The sequence below is a fragment of the Alosa sapidissima genome, chromosome 5 (genome assembly GCF_018492685.1).
Source record: "Alosa sapidissima isolate fAloSap1 chromosome 5, fAloSap1.pri, whole genome shotgun sequence".
Classification (NCBI taxonomy): Eukaryota; Metazoa; Chordata; class Actinopteri; order Clupeiformes; family Clupeidae; genus Alosa; species Alosa sapidissima.
In genome coordinates, this window is record NC_055961.1 from 38,976,626 (window position 1) to 38,998,089 (window position 21,464).

The 21,464-nt window shown below is 40.6% G+C and overlaps 1 protein-coding gene and 1 long non-coding RNA gene across 3 annotated transcripts in view; one reads left to right on the forward strand and one right to left on the reverse strand.

Moving 5' to 3' along the window:
- Positions 1 to 887: 887 nt before the first annotated feature.
- Positions 888 to 21,464, reverse strand: part of exoc5 (exocyst complex component 5) — a 72,205-nt gene continuing 51,628 nt past the window's right edge. For both annotated transcript variants that reach the window (XM_042091749.1, XM_042091748.1), the window contains 3 exons: positions 15,490 to 15,598; positions 10,922 to 11,137; positions 888 to 2,068 (listed from right to left, as the gene is read on the reverse strand). In XM_042091749.1, the coding sequence (XP_041947683.1) occupies positions 1,880 to 2,068; positions 10,922 to 11,137; positions 15,490 to 15,598 (514 nt within the window). In that variant the 3' untranslated portion in view covers positions 888 to 1,879. The remainder of the gene's footprint in view (positions 2,069 to 10,921; positions 11,138 to 15,489; positions 15,599 to 21,464) is intronic.
- On the forward strand, positions 7,450 to 20,722 carry LOC121708830. Its single transcript, XR_006031774.1, has 3 exons — positions 7,450 to 7,462; positions 12,692 to 12,693; positions 20,638 to 20,722. It is a non-coding gene; the product is annotated as an uncharacterized LOC121708830 (long non-coding RNA).

Below are 21,464 nucleotides of genomic sequence, written 5' to 3' on the forward strand. Positions count from 1 at the left end.
GCCGTGGCCCACTGGTTAGCACTCTGGACTTATAACTGGAGGGTTGCCGGTTCGAGCCCCGACCAGTGGGCCGCGGCTGAAGTGCCCTTGAGCAAGGCACCTAAACCCTCACTGCTCCCCGAGTGCCGCTGTTGTTGCAGGCAGCTCACTGCGCCGGGATTAGTGTGTGCTTCACCTCACTGTGTGTTCACTGTGTGCTGTTTGTTTCACTAATTCACCGATTGGGTTAAATGCAGGGACCAAATTTCCCTCACGGGATCAAAAAAGTATATACTTACCAACAAATACCCTGTCTTTGCTGAATTACTGAAGCTAAGCAGGTGTGGGCCTGGAAAACTAAGTTGCTGCTGGAAGTGGTGGCCAGTAGGTGACACTCAGGGTGGCCAAAAAGATCGATCCCAACGCGCCAGTGCAGTGACGGGACACTGTACTGTAGGAGATGCCGTCCTTCGGATGAGACGTTAAACTGAGGTCCTGACCACAAAGATCCCATGGCACTTATCACAGAGTAGGGGGTTCCCTGGTGTCCTTGCTAAATTCCCAACCTGGCTCATTCAATCTAGCCCCCTAATCATCCCCCACTGTAATTGGCTCATTCACTCCCTCACTCTCAACCTGGTGTATGGTGAGCGTTCTGGCACATAATGGCTGTCATTGTTTATACTACATACCCATATTTATTCTAATCCGATGTAATTAGCATTGAGCTGCCAAGGCAACTCCAACCTGCTAGTCTGCTTGGCCCCCCTCATTGATGCGTACAGCTATATTTTTGTAATACTTCCCTTTACTCAACTTTAAACTATCAGGGGTGACAATAATTGTGAATGCTGTAGATAAAAACACAATGTCCTCTTGTTTAGGTACAATAGATCCCCAAAGATCTGTCTCTATGAACAGATGTTTTATTGTTTTAAATATCAGTCACATATGTTACAGTACATCTACTGTAGTGCTTTTTCCACTGAATTTCAGTTATAGTAATTTGTGCATTTGTTGTCTTTTATATTGTGTTCATAATCTAAAGCGGTTGTTAATTATGATGAAAAAAAGACACTGGTGTCTTGTACTGTACAACCTAGTTGTACTGTACATGTTTCATGATCCATATTTTGTTCTGATTGCACACTTGTATGATGCTGAACTCAGGGTGTTGCTATAAGAGTCAATCTGCACTGAACAAACAGTGGATGATTTATTAAAAACAATATGAAACACTTTCTGAAAATCAATGTTTGTCTCAATATGCATATGTGATTTAATAAACAATGTGGTGAAAAGGAAAGTACTTTCCCAAAATTAAAAAGACTTAAAAGGAGTCAGGGTACTTCAGAGATGATGAACAACATATTAGGTGAAAACTGATAGAACACAGCGGAGACAAAATAACAAATAAAAGGAGCAAAATAACAACAAAAAAAACAAAATCAAGGTCAAATATGTTTTTTTTCCTGAAAGTTTGGGTAGTTGGTAGAAGACAGTGATTGATCTCAAACTTTTTTTGTTATTTTTTTAATCCAACATTGAATGACAGCAATTTCCTAGATGTAAGAGCACCATTCAAAGCTGCTTGCTTTTGCTATCAGACTAAGTGAAATTCCACCCATAGTGTAAATGGACCTGCAACACTTCTGTAATGTGACAACCAGGGTTTAGTGATGGTGATGTTCCCCAACCCAACATAAATGCAGAATTACACACATCTTTATCAAGTAACACATATTTGGCACAACACAATGCAAGCAAAGACATTTTAAACATGTGGATATATCTATCCAGTGAATTTATTGGATATCTCAATTTATTGTGATCCTTTAGTGTTAATTATGGAGTTTAAGCATTTGTAAAGACGGGACCATGACCGCAGTCATGATGGACATTAAGTAAAGTGACGTCCCAGTCGGGAGGAGCGGTAATCTGCCCGAAGCTGGACGAAGGTGTGGAGAAGGTTGCGGTCCAGGTTGGTAAGCTGTTCCCCACAGCATACTTGTTTGAGGTTGTCAGGGGCAACAACAAGCAGATTGCACAGGGCATGAAGTGTATCAAATAGCTGGAGCACCAGTGGAACCTGTTATGAGGAAAAGGCAGATCATTAGCGTGGCAATTAGTTTCTGACACCTTCAGCAAAAATGAATGACGAATGAAATTGACTAGGCACACACTATGAAGGGTCAAACTAATTATTAGGGGTCCGAGCAGCGTAGCTACAGGACCCCTATTGTTTCTGTACCGTTCATTTTTGGCTAAAATTCTGTAAAAGTCATACTGCAGCCTACACCGTAACTCCAAAACTTTTGAAATTTTCAGGTATGGTTACCAGTACCCCCCTCTACACATAACCCAATATTTGGGGTACTCCACCCAAAGGTGGCGCTATTGGGAAAAAAAAGTTAATCATGCTTATTTCTCCTTACCAGATTGACCTAGACTCAAAATTCTTTCATAATATTAATCACTAAACTCAGATGCATCTTTTTAGCCCTGGTCTTATGGTCTAAAAATGTTTACTTTTGCCACAATTTCATGGAAAAGCCGTTTCACAGTGGAAAAAGTTTCACAGTCTTCAAAAATAATCAAATCTTCACCAAAATTCTCACAGACAATGTTTAGACCAAGGCTCACAAAAGTTATTGCTCAGAATTGTGATATTTTGTTCCATTTCAGAGATATAGGCCAATAAAGTTAGACCACTTAGGCCTTTTCTCCTATATCACCTATATGAGTAATTTCTTTTTCTTGGATAACAACCATACAACCATCATTAGGTGGATACCATTCACAGTGCACATTTTCAGATCTGTACTGTTTTTATAAAGCCCTTAATTCTATTGTCAAATGTATACTAGAAGCTTTCTTGATGTTGTGTTTGCCAACACACATTTTCACAATTTGAATGTGACTACGCAATATGTAGGATTATCAGTGGCTCAGTGGGATAATGCCTTGTACTGCTGTTTCATAGGTTGAGAGTTCAAATCCCCGCTGGAGTTTTAGGATTAAGCTGCACATGCTATTGGTCATTTAAGATTCACATTGAACAGCACCTGAATGACATCAGGCAATCAACATACACAGTCATTAGTTGCCAAAAATCAGAATGCCGAGACACTCTGAAATTTAGGGGAACTTCTTTGTTTACTATTTTTCCTTCATCATTAAGTCCATCATATTTATATTTCATCCATTAGTGTTCTTCTCTACAAATGTCTAATTTCCCCAGAATTTCAAAAAGTTTTCAGGTGTACTCTTTCAGGAAAGCCCTTCATTTTATTGTCAAATGTATGCTTGGAGTTTTTCTTGTTGTGTGTTTACCAATACACATTTTCACCTTGTGAATGTGACTAGCCACCATGTAGGATTGACAGTGGCTCAGTGGGATAATGCCTTGTACTGGTGATCCTTAGGTTGAGAGTTCAAACCCCACTTGAAGCATTAGTGTTAGAATACTGTTGTGGATGTGGGTTGTGGATGTTAGCATACTACAATAGAATGCTGTTGGGTTGTGGTTATACAGTTTATAAAAACTGTATAATTATAGGCTGTTTATCTTATTGACTCAGACACAGCTGTAGCCTATAATTATTTGTTATTATAACAATATATTATATAATATTTGTCATTTCTTATACATATTTAGTCGGCTCTTCCACTTGACAGAACAACTCTATATCGGTTAAGGATGTCACGCATGAAACAATGCTGCAGCAACACGAAAATACGACTTTGAGTTTAGTAGGCTATAATTTTCAGTTCCTGTTTATCTATTGCACGATGGGTAATAATTTAAAGGAATCGTGTTGCAGTCTTGTAAATAGTGACCCTGCAAGATCCCTAGTCATTGCAAAATCATAGTCTGTGACTTAAAACTCTACTACTTGTCTTTAGATGTGAGAGGGTCTGAAACTGTAGTCTTTCAAAAATCTTTTCCAAATCTTTGCAAATCTTTCCAAAGTCTGTCAGTGTAAGGAGGGCTTGAGGTGAAAGTGCTGTGGAGAAATTGCAGGATTGTTTGGCTCTGCCACCTAACCACACCCAGTTTACCTGCTGGGAAACCCTGTAGCTCCGGAGCAGGGGCTCAGACCAGGATAAATTGTTTGCTCGCCCCCAGTTCACTCTTTTGTTCATCTCAACCCAGCACTCCAGTGTGTCCTGCTCTGTGTGCATCTTTGAGTTAACGTAAGTAATCACTTTAATGACCCTCACTATGACTTTTGTGATGTTTATCAGTATCAGAGTAGCTCTGCCATCATGTGTTAAGTTAAGGTCTTTGTTTGTTGGTTTGGTGTGTTGGAGTCCCATGTGAGATGATTAGGTGATGTTGGTTGACTTGGAATGTCAAGTATTGTTTAGTTGTACCTTATATAGCCATATGATTTCAGTTTATTGTTCAAATGTCAATTGGTTTGTTTGTGAGTTGGGATCTGTACTGATTTACCCCATTTCACTGATTACTCCATTTTCTGTTTGTTTCCTCTTTGATGCACCACACATACAAGAAAAGAACAAAAGAACAGATTAATTGAAACTCAAATAAAGTTCACTTGTGTTGCACCGAAACCTGCCATCTCCGTGTCATCACTCCATACCATTGAGCCTTCTGACCGAGGCTCTGCCTGCTTGCCACACACTCACTCTACCTCGACCCACATCGCCCCCTACAGTTCCTTCAGCTGGGTTGTGGAGGTTAGCATACTAGAATAGAATACTGTTAGAATACTGTTGGGTTGTGGAGGTTAGCACACTATAACGTTACAGCTACTTGACAGGACTTGTCGTGCAAGGCAAGTATAACTGCATAATTATAGGCTGTTCATCTTATTGACTCCAACACAGAACCCACCCCCACCCCCCTTCACCTACCACCACAAATACAATTCCATTCTGTGGGAAACACTGCCTTCCATTATCAGACCCTTCCTCTTATCCATGACAAATGCATAGTCCTGTAGAATAGAGTAGTGTTAGAATACTATTGGGTTGTGGAGTTTAGCGCACTAGAAACTACTGTTAGAATACTGTTGGGTTGAGGAGGTTAGCACACTAGAATAGGGTATTGTTAGAAAACTATTGGGTTGTGGAGATTAACACACTAGAATAGAGTACTGTTAGAATACTGTTAGGTTGTGGAGGTTAGCACACAATAACGTTACAGCACAGGGTAATCCTAATTTTATGGATCAAATTTATTCCAATCCAAATCAAAAGTTTTGAACAACACAAAGTGAAGGTTTTATCCAGATCAAAACCAAGAATAGATTTCCAGAATCCAATTTCAAGATCCTTGTTTCCCTTTGAACAACCCATTTTCAAGATTTGATCCAATCCGATAGCCAAAATCCGGAAACTGAAATCCGATAACCGAAATCCCATCACGTTTCTTTTGAACAATTGGGCCCAAACAATCAAAGCATATGTAAACTAAAAAGCTATGCTACCTTATGTTCATTTTGCTCGGACCCCGTTAATCACCGCTTGCGGTTATATTTACTTTTACTTTTAAAGTTACACATCTTTACTATTTCACAGCCATAGACAAAAATATTAGGACCCATGCACTTCTGTCAGATAATGCACTACTTCTCCCAGAAAATTGTTGCAATTACAAATGCTTTGGTGTTCACATGTTTATTTCTTTTGTTTTGGCTTCCTCGGGTATGTTTTGCCAAACTCCAGTCTGACTTTTTTTATGTCTCTGTGTCAACAGTGGGTCCTCCTGGGTCTCCTACCACAGCGTCCCATTTCATTCAGATTGAGACGGATAGTGTGGGCTGACACTGTTGTACCCTGTGTCTGCAGGTCAGCTTGAATTTGTTTCTTTATCTTCTTGAAGTTTCTTTCAAACTATCCTTCGTTCCAATTTCTCTCTTCTGTCCACATTCCGTAGACATTTTCATGATGTTGCGCACAGTAGACACAGGAACATCAAGATCTCTGGAGATAGACTTGTAGCCTTGATCTTGTCCATGCTTTGACACAATTTTGGATCTTTTAACTGCTTGTGTCAGACAAAATGTAAAAATCGAAGAAGATGGCAATATAGCTGCATTTTCTGAACAATTTTGAGAAATACAGCGGAGGAAATAAGTGTTGAACATGTCAACATTTTGTTCACCTTAACAGGCAATTGTCAGGGGGAGAGAGGGGGCTGTTGATAGATAAAAGTCTGCACAATGTCCGCCAAGGTTGCCGTGGTCACACTGATAATCAGCTGCATATAAAGGGGTAGATAGTCATTCAAATATTTGGAAATCCTTGGAGAAAACCTCATACTGCCCATAGAAACCAATAGAAATGTAAAGTGGGCCCCGGCCGTGGCGCAACTGCCTGGGGCACCTGCACCGTACGCCGGTGACCCGGGTTCGATTCCCGCCCCGTGGTCCTTTCCAGATCCCACCCTGACTCTCTCTCCCATTCACTTCCTGTCATTCTACACTATCCTATCCGCAATAAAGGCATAAAAAAGCCCCCCAAAAAAATGTTGGCCAGGATAACCAAGATATCCCGGCTTAATCCCTTAAAAAAAATAAGAAAAAAAGAAATGTAAAGTGAGTAAACTTGAGTCTATTGTCCATTAGAAATGGACTGATATTTCTCAGGAATGCTACCACAGCTGACGTCTGACTACTCATAACCTTAGCACAGGACTTTAACAATGAAAAGTGTGCTTCTATCGGTGCAAAACCCTGATCACCATGCTCCTAACCATAGTACTACTATGGTTTATGCATAGTTCTTCATAGTAGCTTTGGTAGCACCTTGGTGGTATCACACTTCATGGTGACTGTGGTACTATTATGGTTTTACCATGGTAACCGTGTAACTACTATGTTTTTTTTAACAGTCGATAAAGTTGGGTTGGAAAAACCATGGTTTATACCTTCTGAAGAAAACCATGGTTTAAATACCTTCTGAGGAAAACCATGGTTTATATTCAATTGGCGGCCCGCGGGCCACATGCAGCCCAGAATCAACCTCTGAGTGGCCCAGCCCGTAGTTTTGCCAGAGAAAGAAACATTTCGCGAGCCTTCAAAAAATCCTACAGAAATCCCTAGTAGCCTGGGGCCTCATGTACAAAGACTTGGGTGGATTTCATACTAAAACATTGCGTACATGCAAACCTGAAAAGTAGCATACACACAAAAAAATCCTGATGTATGAAACTGTGCGTACGCAGCATTCCACGCAGCTTTTCTTTGTACATCCCGATTAACGTGAAATTAAGCGCACAAGCATTACAAATATGCACAAGCATTACACTCCACCCTCTCTCCTCCCACAATCACACTCATTTTAATATGTTAACTAGAAGGACATTCGTGGATGTGGGCATGGGAGAGTTTACAAGTTTACAAACACACATCTGATACAAGCACATGAAAAAGTTTGATGCCGTTTTAATGTGCCTGTGTCCAATGTGAAAAAAAACAAAAGGAAAACAATACATGTAAACATTAGGCTACTTGTTTTTCAATAGGCCTATACATTCATTTGTGTTGGTTTAAAAATGTGTCATCATATCTGCTGCTTATCCTACCGGCCGCTGAAAATGTCTGGCCCAGCTAAATCTCTTGGTTTGAAAATCTGGCCCAACTTAATTTTTAATTGAATAGTCCTGGTTTATACCTTCTGAGGAAAACCATGGTTTACACCTTCTGAAGAAAATCATGGTTTATACCTTCTGAGGGAAAAAACATGGTTTATTAGCCTGACGAGGCAGACCCACATCAAGATGTAGGGTCTGGGGACTCACCATTCGCTCAGTCCGAGGGGCGGGATATACGGTTGTCTTTCAAATTCCCTCTACACGCAATAGGATGGCGCTACAGCTCACGAGTCCCATGCGTTCTCCCACCAGCGGAGCTAGTTGGCTAGTTTTTGCTAGTTGGCTAGTTGCCAAATTAAACAAAGCTTAACTTGTGTCACGCTGTTCGCCAGCAGCAGCATCCATCTTCTTTGTTTTCAAGTAGCAGGGAATTCACGCCTAACCGTCGCAACTCTGCCATCATATCATCATCATCATATGTTAAGCCCGCCTACCGACTCTGTACACAATGTGATTGGCCTGATCGAAGTTTAATTTTCCAGCTCGCAAGCCAACCGAGAGTTGCTAGACTACCCTGGCAGCAAATTGCATTTGCTGCCGCTAGGGTGCGTCTAGATTTCTAGGCTAATGGTTTATACCTTCTGAAGAAAACCATGGTTAATGACCATGGTAATGTTAGGGTTTAACCTGTGTGGACCCACCACATTATTAGGCTTTCAAATCGATACAGCCATATAAACATCAGTGAGGGTCTGAGCTGGACACACCATATTGGTGTGGTCACAAAGACAGCGGCTCTTCTTTCTGTTCCGTCTATGGAAATTTGGAATGGACTACAAAATATTGACCAACTTATACCGCTGTACAATAGAGAGCATTCAGACTGGTGGCATAACAACATGGTATGGTAACAGCACTGCCCAGGATCGAAAAACGCTACAAAGAGTTGTCAGATTAGCACAGTGCATTGCAAGGACTGAGTTACCATCCATCCAGGACCTCTACAGCCAGCGCTGCAGAAGAAAGGCCAAGCGTAGTTTCTGACACCAGTCATCCCAGCCACCTGCCTTCTGGTAGACGATACAAGAGCATAAGGACCCGTACCAGCAGATACAGGGATAGTTTCTACCTGCAAGTCATTAGGATGCTGAACCTTCCTTGGAAATCCCCACACAATGGCACTTCGTTTTTTGGATTTTGTTTTACCCTCTTCCTCCTTTTTTCCCATCCTATTTTTATAGTATTTTTTTTTTATTTATTCTTTAAGTTGAATGGACACTTGAGCACAAGGAATTTCAATGCTGTATATGATAATAAACTTGACCTTGAACATAACATTTAAAAAAATACTTATATATTAAAATACTTAACAGATGTTTACTTTAGCTAAATTACCAATGCTATAGACATCATTTATGGTTCATATTTGCCATTTACCCCTGTGATCCCATTTATGATCAGATGGTCATTTTCATTTTTGTGAGAAAACAAAAATTAGAAACAAGATTTTTGATCATTATAGGTGCTTATTTCTTACAACTCAGAACAGGTGAAAGTGCTTAAATTGTAACAATTTTGTAACTTTGTGTGGGAATAGCAGGTGCAGAAAAACAACATTCCCACACACAGACACCTACACTCACACACACACACAGACACAGATACACACAGCAGGCCCAGTTAGGAGGAGGACACAGTTACAGTAAGGTACATAGCACCTACAATCATCACACTCCAGTAGACACAAACAACACAGTTATGTGTAGGGGGAGTGTACTGTGTGCAGTCTTTGAAAATAAGTTATTTTGTAATTGTAATGAGTTATTGAGAAATAATAAATAGCATCATTTTTCTTTTAGCAAACATTGAAAACGGCTCCCACAGACCTGAACAGCTGCAATGAAACCATGATAAAACAATAGTGATAAAACATGAGGTCTCTACTGCCATCTGCAGCTGAAGCCACGTTAGCGCAGTAGATACCACATCAGTTTCGTAATCTGGAGGTTGTGAGTTTGAAAGGGGGAGTAAGGGGGATTCTAAGGGCTCAGCACTGACAGGGAGCTTCCAGAGAGCCCAATTTTTCTAGCAGCACATAGGTTATCAACTATAGTGATAAACCATGGTTATCATGGTTACAAAAAAACATGGTCAAACCATAGTCATGGTTACCCAAAAAACCATGAAACCGAAAAACCATGGTCATTCTGTCACTTTGTGAAGGGTGCCAAGACTTTTGACCAGTTTGACAGTTCACTTCCCACAGCATTTTGGTGAAATTTTGTGTTGAATTTGGGGAAACCAATTGTTGTTTCAGTTGTGTTCAGCTTTTGAAATGGTCCTGGTTTGTTTGTTTTCTCAAACTCCAAAAGTGTGTGTATTTTGCTTAAAAACAAACATTTCTAAAGAGTGCCAATACTTTTGTCAGTGACTATTTTCCCCTCTGTAAACAGGCATAGTGCTTCTTAAAAAGAATTTGATTCATTGAAACATGTAGACAACAACAAATAGCTTGGTCAGACCTTTTTGAAGAAAAAAAAACCCTCTACCACATCCCTTTTGTTATGTCGTCAAGGTGATTCCCCCTCCATGTTTGGTACTGTCTGTCCACTAGCCACTTGTACCGCTGTCTTTATGACTCACTGTTTGCGTGCTACATTAGCACATTAGCATATATGCCTCCATGCCACAGCCGAACTGTGGCCACACTTTTCTTAAATAGTTAAATATATAGATATATAGACTTTACTTTACTTCTGCATTGTTGCACTGTTGGACTTACTCATTTGCACTATTACCATGACCACTATCACCATTGCACTACCACCATGACACTCATTCACACAGAGCACCTTACCATACCTTACTATGCACAGAGAATCACAGGCTCAGTCCCTGCCTCAGTCATTGCAAGCGCCTCTGATTGATTAATCACCACTATGTGGATACTGTTTTTAGAATTGATTTAGATTAAGTGTTAGTTAGTATAATTTGTAATTTGTATTTTAGTATATTTTTATATATTGTATTAATTGTTAGTTAGTATAATTTGTATTTTAGCTTCTGCTGTTAAAGAATGTGTTTGTGTTGTATGTATGCTGCTGAGACCTTGAATTTCCCCTGGGGATCAATAAAGTATCTATCTATCTATCTATCTATCTATCTATCTATCTATCTATCTATCTTTATCGAAATTGATATACTGTAATGTAACGGGCAGTGGCAGTTCTAGCTTGTGGCTATGAAATGGACAGAATACTGGGTTCATTAAAAAATACACATTTAAACTCCACAGTATATTACTATACATTCAGTATCTTTCAGAAAGAAAAATCTCAGTTGCCCCAGTTTTCTCTGACCTTTGACTGATTGACTCACCCTAAAATCTTTGGCACTTCGACGGTATTCAGCGACGTCACAGATGGCCAACATGCCTCCCATAGAGCTGTAAGTGAACTGCTGTAGATGCTCATGGATGAGCCGGTGGAAGCGCACACCCAGCTCTGCCAGAACAGTGTCAACATTCTTCCCATCCATGGAGCGTCGTACACGTTCGACCTGGCTGCTTACGTACACGCACACTTTTGAACATGCCTAAAGGGATAAAAATATAAAAAGGTGAGGTAACAGTATGGGTAAAAATAAATCTTCCCATTTTAATTCGTAAGTGCTTTAATAAATAAGTCTTCCTATTAACCACTATGTCTTTAAATATTATTTGTTTGAACATATTTGCATAAAAGACAACAAACCTCCACAAGTGATTATAAATGACTTTTACCATCATAAACTTTATTGAAGTATTGTATATCTCTGTAAAGATGAGACTCTACTATCAATTCATTGGGGATTCAATGTCATTCATCTAATTTTGAGGTATACAAGTGCGAGACACGGCAGGTGAAAACAAACATCGTTTTTTAACGCACTGGCCAATTTCGGTTAGTTTGCTACCTTAGCATGTATTCTTTGCCAGATACTACACGGCTCCATGAAGTTGCATTGCCGGTAACGTTAGTCTACGTTGTTCGGTAGCTTCACCCTGTTCGTCACTGTTTTCCACATCACTTTTAACTGCACAAAAGTCAGAGTCAGAGTCAAATCCATAAAAGTCAGATTCAGACTCACTTTCTACAAAGTTATTTAAGAAGAAATCACGTTCTTCGCAGCTTCTAAATTGTGCCATCTTACTATTACTAACGCATGTGTTGTTTGTTTAACACTTTATTCCGGTGGCTTCAAACGTCACCCCTTCGACTAACTTCGGGAAACCCTGTGAAAATGTATGATTTAATCCTATTGGTGGGACTAATATGGGTTTGTAGTGGGCTCCACCTATCACAGCCTCTGTTACATCTGAAAAACCGGAACCTGTTCTAATAGTCATCAAATCATGTCTTTATGGAAATACCGGAGGTGTCAAAACTCGTCATTATGGGTACAGGGGGTGCGTCAAAAGTCATCTTTATGGGGAAGAGAGTTAAAACCATTTTATTCCCATTTTATTTTATTGTTATCTTTGTGATTTTGGAAATTGATGAGGTATTTGAGGGCTACAAATTAGGGCTATCCAGTTACTGTTTAGCCTAGAAATCTAGACGCGCCCTTGGCGGCAGCAAATTACATTTGCTTCCAGGGCTAGTCTAGCAACTCTCCGTTGGCTTGTGAGCTCTAGAAATCGAAACTTAATCAGGCCAATGAAATCGTGTATAGAGTCGTTAGGTGGGCTTAACATAATGATTGATGGCAGAGTTGCAATAGTTTGGCTTGAATTCCCTGCTACTTGAAAACAAATAAGATGGATGTTGCTGCTGGTGAACAGTGTGACACAAGTTAAGCTTTTATTAAGTTGGCAAACGTTTGAACTAGCCAACTAGCTCCGCTGGTGGGAAACACATGGGAGTCATAGCGCTGCCGCTGTCCTATTGCGTGCAGAGGGAATTTGAAAGACAACTGATTATCCCGCCCCTTGGACTGAGCACTGCGAACGATGAGTGCCCAGACCCTACATTTTAATGTGGGTCTGGCTCGTCAGGCTAGTTACCGTTATCACTTTGGTCTAATCCACATTTCGGTAACTAGAGACAATGCCACAGCTACAGTGCTGTCAACTAATTATGGCTTTTCCCATACCAGGTGTTTATCCAGTGGTGATGGGCCAGGTTTTCTTTAAATTATGAAAATTATGACTCTTTTGAATATCATCCTATCATGATAACTGAGCCTTTTAAGCAATACTTGCTTCTACATCCTCCGAGACAATTTAGCTCCTTTGTGCATGAATTGGATGTTATACTGTCTTGCAATTCCAATGAACAATTGTCCATTATTAATCCTTGGTCATTTCAATATTCATATGGACAATACTCATTCAGTTGATTATTTTGTCCCTACTCAACTAATTTAATCTCATGCATGTTCACAGACCCACTACACACAAGTAGTAGTAGTAGTAGTAGTAGTGTCGTGGGTGGGTATGATGGTGTATTGGGCTTGAGTACTGGGTACTGATGTTATATGGTGTATATCCTGTTTAATGTTTACTGGCTGATCGTTGATATAATGACCATTTTGTGTATGATGGACTGTATGGTGACTCGCGATGGGACTGTTGCTTTTGTGTTGATGAACTAAACTGCGATCATGTGGGACACCTGACTAATTGCCAATGATGTACGATTGCTTGATGGGTCTGAAATGAGCTCTGGAAAGGGATAGGTTCTCCCTCTCCATAAAAAGGGCATTTTGAAATGATGGGGCAGAGGGATCGCCGGCTGACTGGGGACGTGCGACGCCGCTGGCTGTGTGGACCTACTGGCAGATGGCCAAAGGAGCAACGCCGTGGTGATTCAATGATTCAACGCGAGCTAAGTATTTTAAAAAGGGATGTGATTTTTGCGATATTGTGCATTTGTACCTGTGTGAAGAGCCGCGGTGCACAGCGGCTTGTGTCTGATTACAGCTGTTTTGCAGCGGGGAAGTGTTGCTGGAGGAGGCCAACAGCTGACGAGGGGCTACACATTGGGAGAGGTGTGTGGACAGCGACGGGTGATCCGATCAACATCTTGGACCTGCGACGAACAGCACGTGATCTAAAAAGCTTTTCCAGCGCTCTCTATTCCGAGGAAAAGGGAAGTCCTTCTTCTTAATCGCTTGATATTTAGCTCGTAACCTCTGCCTATTGCTCGGTGAAGGCGACGACTAAGCCACTGTTTGTTTGTTCCGCTTTAGCCGTGGGGGCGGAGCCTGAACCACTACGCCTGCAGCCGTCGACAAGGGAGCGTTCGCTGAGGCCGGAACTGCACAACGCGGCCCATTGTCCTCACTGGAGGCTGGACTGTGAACTTGGGTTGGTGGCCTAAATTGACTAAACATTGTATTTGGCTGCCCCGAGCTTGGACTGTTTCTTTTATACTAGTCGGTGGGGACAGCCGACCAGTACGGACAATTTTTACTAAGGGACTGTGGGGAGGGGACTTGTGGGCTACTGGGGGGTGTTTCAGAACCAGCTGCTGCCTAGGTTGGGGCCTTCCCCACCATCATTTTCTCTTTTCATTATCTGAGTTAGGAATTTCTGGGAAAGCTTTTAATTGGCTTGCATTCTCTCTCAGAGGTCTTTCATTCAGGGTGATTGGAACAAGTCTCATGACCTTACCACAGGTGTACGTACCCCAGGGATCAGTACTTGGTCCACTTCTGTTCTCCACTTACACCACTTCCTTAGATAAGATAATTCGCTCCCATGGATTTGCCTATTACAGTTACGTCAATGTTACTCAACGGCATAAGAAATGCCCAGACAGCTTATACAAATGGTATAAGCCTTGGACACACCGCTTCATCTGGGCAGTCATGGACATATTTGCTTTTTGGTGAATTTTATTTATTATTATTTAACACTTTGAATGCTGCGCTGTTTTTGGCAGCTTTGGCCCAGTGCCAGCAATCTAGATCATTGTTGACGATTTTTGTATATACAGCGCATTCTATTTTTATAGCTATGGACACATACTATGGCTCGTTTGAAAGGTGAGACTTTAAGCTCTCAGTGGGTACAAACAGTTTCTTTATACATGCCTGTTCCTGAGAAATCCAAAGCTAAACAGTGGCTAGTTTTCATCAAAATCCCTGTTTTTTTTTTTTTTTAGAAATGGAGATATAGCGTCTTTCATGAAATATGAAGTGTTGCCTGTAAAGTGACCTAGCGAGACCTGGCGAGATTACCTAGTGATAAACCCACGAAAATAAATGGCCTAGTTTTAACCTGATGTGCATGCGTCACTGATTCGACCCAAAGTGGCAACCATCAAAAGCCCAGTTATGAAAAAAAATGTCCAGATTGTGTGTTCATGAGTTTTCGATAGTCATCGATTTCAGTTCTATTCATCATAGAGTTCCCAAAATCGCACATAAGGTATGTTATAGTGTCTATTTTCGTATATATATAAAAAAGCTAAAAACGCACCGGCAAAACGGATCTGCACCTTGTTCTTTTAATTCCAAGATCCAGCTCTACGCCCCCTCTTACTCACTGTGGTACTCTGAGAATTAGCCATGTCAGCCTTCCATCAACAAGAGGTCACAGTCAAGACCCTTTTATTCTGTGATTTTTTGTTGGTGGAATGATTTCCCTAATTCTAATTCATTGTAGTGAAAGCTTTAGGATGAAAAAGTGTCTGAAGACTTATGTTCACCTTGTTTCTAAGTAATTAATTTTTTTGTAGAGTCACGGTGTGTATACAGTATGTAATGGTTATTGTTATTTTTCTGTTAAATTCTACTTAGTCTATTAGTAATGGTATTGGGGGCTAATTTAATGGTTAATGTAATGTTTATTGATGTCCTTGTAGGTTGCTTTGTACAATGGCTCTTGTAATGTAATTGACATATGTAAGTCACCTTGGATAGAACCTTCTGCTAAATGAATAAATGTAACATAAACATACTGTGGTATACTGAATCATGACATTGTTCTCATCCTCAGGTCTGAAGTCTGTTTTCCTTTGCTCAGTTGCCAGGATGTGCTTCATCTGTCCCACCATGCATTTCAGTGTCCTTTATTGGGAAAAAGCCCACATTTACTTTGAGCAAATAAATACACATTAAACTGTACATCTCTCTCTCTGTTTCTCTGTACACACACACACACACACACACAGTACTGTGCAAAAAGTCTTATACATTTGTTAAAAATGCTGTAATGTGTCAATTTATGCAATATTAATATGATAATAATAATATAATTGGGGCAGCCGTGGCCTACTGGTTAGGGCTTCGGGCTTTTAACCGAAGGGTTGCCAGTTCGATCTCCGACCAGTAGGAAAAATGTGGGCGGTGGAAGTGGTTGAGCACTGCTCTCCCATGCCCACATCCACGGCTGAAGTGCTCTTGAGCAAGGCACCTAACCCCTCACTGCTCCCCGAGTAGCCAAAAGTTTAGTGAGGGAGAATCCATCATGGCTATTTTTGAAGGGATCTTTGAGCCCTCTCTGGCGGTTTGTGTTTCTCTCCCGCATATTGATAACAGCTCCTTGATGCCCGCAAATTCTAGAACGGAATGTAGAGCGAGCAAGAGCGCTCACACAAGACCGAATCTTCAAATCGTGTGTGCATATGAGTGTAGAGCGCACGACAGAGAGAGAGGAAGAGAGAGAGAGAGAGAGAGAGAGGTGGTGCATGTGTGCCTGTTAAATACAGAGAGCATCCTGATTGGCCTGTTTCGCTAAATCAACCAATCAGTTTTCAGTGTAGATTGGCTTTTATCACTTTTCTCTCAAACTTCATTAATCAGCTCAGTGTAGGAACAGGAGTGTCATGGCAGAGGCAGAGTGCCTCCCAAAAAGGAATATTTAAGACTCATTTCACATCAGACTACACAAAAGTGTACCCTTGTGTCATAAGAGTAAAAAATAATGATAATCTTGCATGCTGCACTGTTTGTGACAGTGAATTTAGCATTGCCCATTTAGCATTAGGCCTATTACTAGATGGCCATTTGCCAAGGCTACATACAAAGACCAAACTACCAAAATCTACATATTTTATCTAGGCAAAATAGGTCTATAGGCCTTCTTTATTTTGGTATACTGACTAGAGACAATTTTTCAATCTGTATTTTTTTTTTCCTTTTTTTGAGGGGGGGGGGGGGGGGGGGGTACCTCCCTGAAATGGCTTTTTGCAGGTTGGAGTGTGAAATGTTATCATAGCAAAAGCATTTTTTATGCAAAAGCATAGCATTTTGTTTTGTTTACACTTTATGTACTGCATAACCCAATGCATGTTATTTAATACAGTGAGCAACCTGCAAGCAGTGTTGGGAAGAAACCGAATACATATTTTCTGGATTACATATTTAAAATAGAACATATGAGTAACTGCAGGTTACTGTCCGATCTCACACACCCAGAGCAAGCTTTTCGTTTTCGCAAATTCAAAAAGGCAAGTCTTTCATTTACCCACCGAGGGCAGATTAAAAGTAACAGCAAGTCTATAGACAGAGATCCAGTTTAGCGTAGAATGGGTGTGTGTTTATTAGCCTATTTTCTTTTTTGAAGCCCTAAATCAGGCATCAATCTTATCGCTTCAGAGGGATATGCATAATGAAAGAGAGGGAGAGAGCTATAAGGCCCACCCTAAGAAACAACTCACTGTGTCTTTCTCTCTCGATCTCACTTGCATAAAATTTGCGATTTGCGGGAGATTCTAATTCACATGCTCCACAACAACAAAAAGTACTGGCTTATTTTGATGTGAAAATGTGTGCCCAGTCCACAAAATGCTGTTTAAAGGAATTATCCGGAGTAAAATGAACTTTAGACCAATTTACGGATGATTGGGAGTACATACGTTGAGTTGACATCAAAGCTGCAGCAGCAACATTTCCGGAAAGGTACTGGCTTGATGAAATTCATTCTAGACTCTCTATCCGACCACATAAAGACCTCGGATACTTCGGTTTGGCTTTAGGGACCCTCTACTCACTACCATGTAAGTGTAATGTTGTTTGGAAGTGTAGAAGAGGTATAAAAATAGCGTTTTGTAGCGGCGAAATGACATGCCCGGGTCACTTCCAGGCTAACGAGTTTTGACTAAAAACGGTAAAATCGAACTTTCTCAAAACACAGCCGAATGACATGATTTTGATGTCAACTCAACGTATGTACTCCCAATCATCCGTAAATTGATCTAAAGTGCATTTTACTCTAGATAATTCCTTTAAAACTTAAAAGTTGTGATAAATATCTCGCTGTGATTATCTGCTCTTCTAATTTCAGTTTAGAAGTTGTGCTTGAAGTTAAGTCAATAGTTTTTTCACACTTCATTACAAAATAAATAAAACATCATAAAGCATTTAATACTGTGCATACGGAAAGTATTCAAAGCGCTTCAATTTTTCCACATTTTGTTATGTTACAGCCTTATTCCTTTTTCCCTCAAAATTCTACTTGTAATACCCCACAATGCCAATTTTAAAAAAAAAATTTGTTTGGGATTTTTGCAAATGTATTAAACATAAAAAATGAAATCACTTGTACATAAGTATTCACAGCCTTTGCGATCAAGCTCAAAATTGGGCTCAGGTGCATTCTGTTTCCACTGATCATCCTTGAGATGTAACTACAGCTTAATTGGAGTCCATCTGTGATAAATTCAGTTGATTGGACATGCTTTGGAAAGGCACACACCTGTCTATATAAGGTCCCACAGTTAACAGTGCATGTCAGACCACAAAACAAGCATGTAGTCGAAGGAATTGTCTGTAGACCTCCGAGATAGGATTGTCTCGAGGCACAGATCTGGTAAAGGGTACAGAAAAAATTCTGCTGCTTGAAAGGTCCCAATGAGCACAGTGGCCTCCATCATCCGTAAATGGAAGAAGTTTGGAACAACCAGGACTCTTCCTAGAGCTGGCCGTCCCTCTAAACTAGGGCTGCACGATTATAGCCAAAATGATAATCACGATTGTTTTGATCAATATTGAGATGACGATTATTTATCACTATTATTAATTAATTTTAGTGACAAAAATATTTTTTCCCTTAAACATATTGGACTTGCTATCTGGCTCATCCAAATTCTTCCTCACATTTACTCCCCAAAATTACTGCAAATATAGATTTGACTGCGACTTCCAAACAACTTCCAAACAAATTTTTTGAGCGTGCTACTTTGTTAATATTACTTTGTTAATAATTTAACACGTTAACGGCAACATAGTAATTACAACAAAGTAATTTTGTTGTAGAAAATTAATTTCTTAAGAAATACTGTTAATTTGATTTGATACTGTTGATTTAATTCATTTATAAATGGTGCACTGTCACTTTAAGACCCTTTGCCAGCTCCACTCAAATAGCCTATGGCTAGTGCTGTGCCTATGGCTGTGCCTGCTCACAGTTTGTAAATAGTCAGTAGTGGGAACTGTTGCCATTGCGCTCTCTCCCTCTTGTGCACGCTCAAATGCGTTCCCAATTAAATGGAGTAGCATAACGTAGTTAGATCTGCTGCAATGGAGATGATATGTATCTTGATGTAACAAGCTGTTTTGACATTGACATTGTAAACGTTCTTTAGGAAGAGTGTAAAGCAGTTTGCAGTAGCCTAAAGTCAACCACAACGTCGTCTATCGCTGAAAAAAAAATAGCGAGCAGCCTATGATAACCTAATTAAATGCTTGGCAGGCCGGATTAAAGTGTGGCGGGCCGGATCTATGATAAACTAATAAATGCTCGGCGGGCCGGATTAAAGTGCGTGGCGGGCCGCGTTGATATGTAAAACACTGACGTGTAGGCTACATTTTCATTATTGTTCACTCGTTTTGAGTAGGCTGTGTCTTGAAACGCATGCATTGTAGGTTGCACATGTAGCTTATAAAATACATGAATATAATTCACGGATCTCGTCGTTAGCTCAACTCTTATTACAGGCTATATCGGAGGAAGCAAACAAGGACTAAAAGTTAACGTGATAAAAAGGCATGTGTGGTTTACGTCATGTGATGTGTTTCACGGTATGAGTTGAGAGCCCTGCTTTGCTTATGTTGGTTAACTTCACTTGCCTGAAATCCAAAACATTTTCGAACAACGGATGATCCGTTTCAAGGGACAAGCTCTTGCCCTTCTGCTGTGCCACACATTTGATTTTTGATTGTCGTTTTTTGTATAGTCTAACTAGCCTACTGATAGTTAACATAATGCTACTAGTCCACAGTGCATCCAAACTGAGCAGTGCATCAGGCTGAGCAGTGCAGGGAACAGCGGTCATTGGTATGCAGGCACATGGTCAGACAGGTTTAAGGAGCGCTTCATTTGTTTTGTAGCGGAGCGTTCTATGGGTTGCCAGGTTGGTTCTATGGGTAGAGCACGCATTTTTAATATCGCTCGATCACGCAAATTGATCGTGGGAAGCCAAAGTCTAGAGTGGCTAGACGGAAGGCACTCCTTAATAAAAAGCACATGGCAGCCCACCTGGAGTTTGCCAAAAGGAAATCATAAATGCAGCAATAGACAGAGACATCCTGAAAGAAAACCTGCTCCAGAGTTAGGGTTGGGCACCGAAACACGGTTCTAATATGGCACCGGTGCCGACGCAAATGGTAGTAACTGCATCGAATGACAACGTGGATTTCAGTGCTTAAATAGCGTTCATTTATTTATTTTTTTTATACGAGGCATCACTGCATGTCATGCGCTATCTCTAATGTCTTGCTCTGATAGCAACACATCCAGACACAGTTAGCTAACATAAACACTGGATGTACAGTGGGTCCCAGTTAAGAATTGACACTTCATTCACCATCAAGGTGATTCACGCAGCTGGGTGAAATGTAAGTACAACTGCAGCCGCTTGGGGGCAGCATAGTCCGCTGTGGCGTTCCACTGTCGAACCGGACGGAGCATTCGACAGCAAGGGCTGTGACTGGCCGAGTTTTCAGTGCGTTTCTCTGTGTTTTTAGCAGCCCCTGCAAAATGCTAGTCCACTGTAGCCTATAAGCTTTGTACATAATGTTAAACATAGTTTTTGATTCATTGGCAAGATGTCTTGATTGTACAGTGCCTGTCTCTCAGTAATGTTTTAAAATGAGAGCTTGGTCAGCTGGCAGTCATGAGAAGTCCGCTTGCTAACAGAACATAAATATGCTGCCCAGAAACCTCGTGAATAGTTCTGATTTGTTTTACTACACTAAGTTTGAATCTAGGCAGGAGTAGAGCCATATAAAGGCCTAGGCCTATTGTTATCATTTTTTGCAAGGTGTTGCTCCTGGCAATACTTGTTTATAAGACATGGTGATTAGTTGATAGCTGTTTTTGGGACACGTTAAACGTTCTTCATAATGAGCGCATACGGGGAGTAAAACGACTGTTACACGCTGTTACAACACTAGGCTACAATGATTGCAATACAAAAATATGCGCGTGTTAGTTTAGTTTAGCTGTTTTGTGATGTTTTGCACTTTTGCCTCATGTGTTTTCAGGTTTGAGGGCTTTTTTGGCAAGATTGACCTTGGTTAGACTCTCCGTATGGAAAATAAAGTCAATTTTCGACACACGTCTGTTATTAGTTCAATAACAAGTGTTCCTTGTTAAAACATGTGACTAGTGAAACTCAAATGATTTAAGAAATATTTAGCCAAAGCCAAAAAGTGTTAGAGAGGAGAGACGCCGGTGCAGCTCAGATGTCTTCTTAATTTTCTTTATTCTTTAGTAAAAGGTGCAGAACATTATTAAACGTTGACTAACGTTTCGATGTTCGTTAGTCAAAAACATCGACACATCGAAACGTTAGTCAAAGTTTAATAATGTTCTGTACCTTTTACTAAAGAATAAAGAAAATTAAGAAGACATCTGAGCTGCACCGGCGTCTCTCCTCCTCTCTAAAATATCCGTCCTGGCCTGGTTGCACCGGATTGTCGCCAAACGACA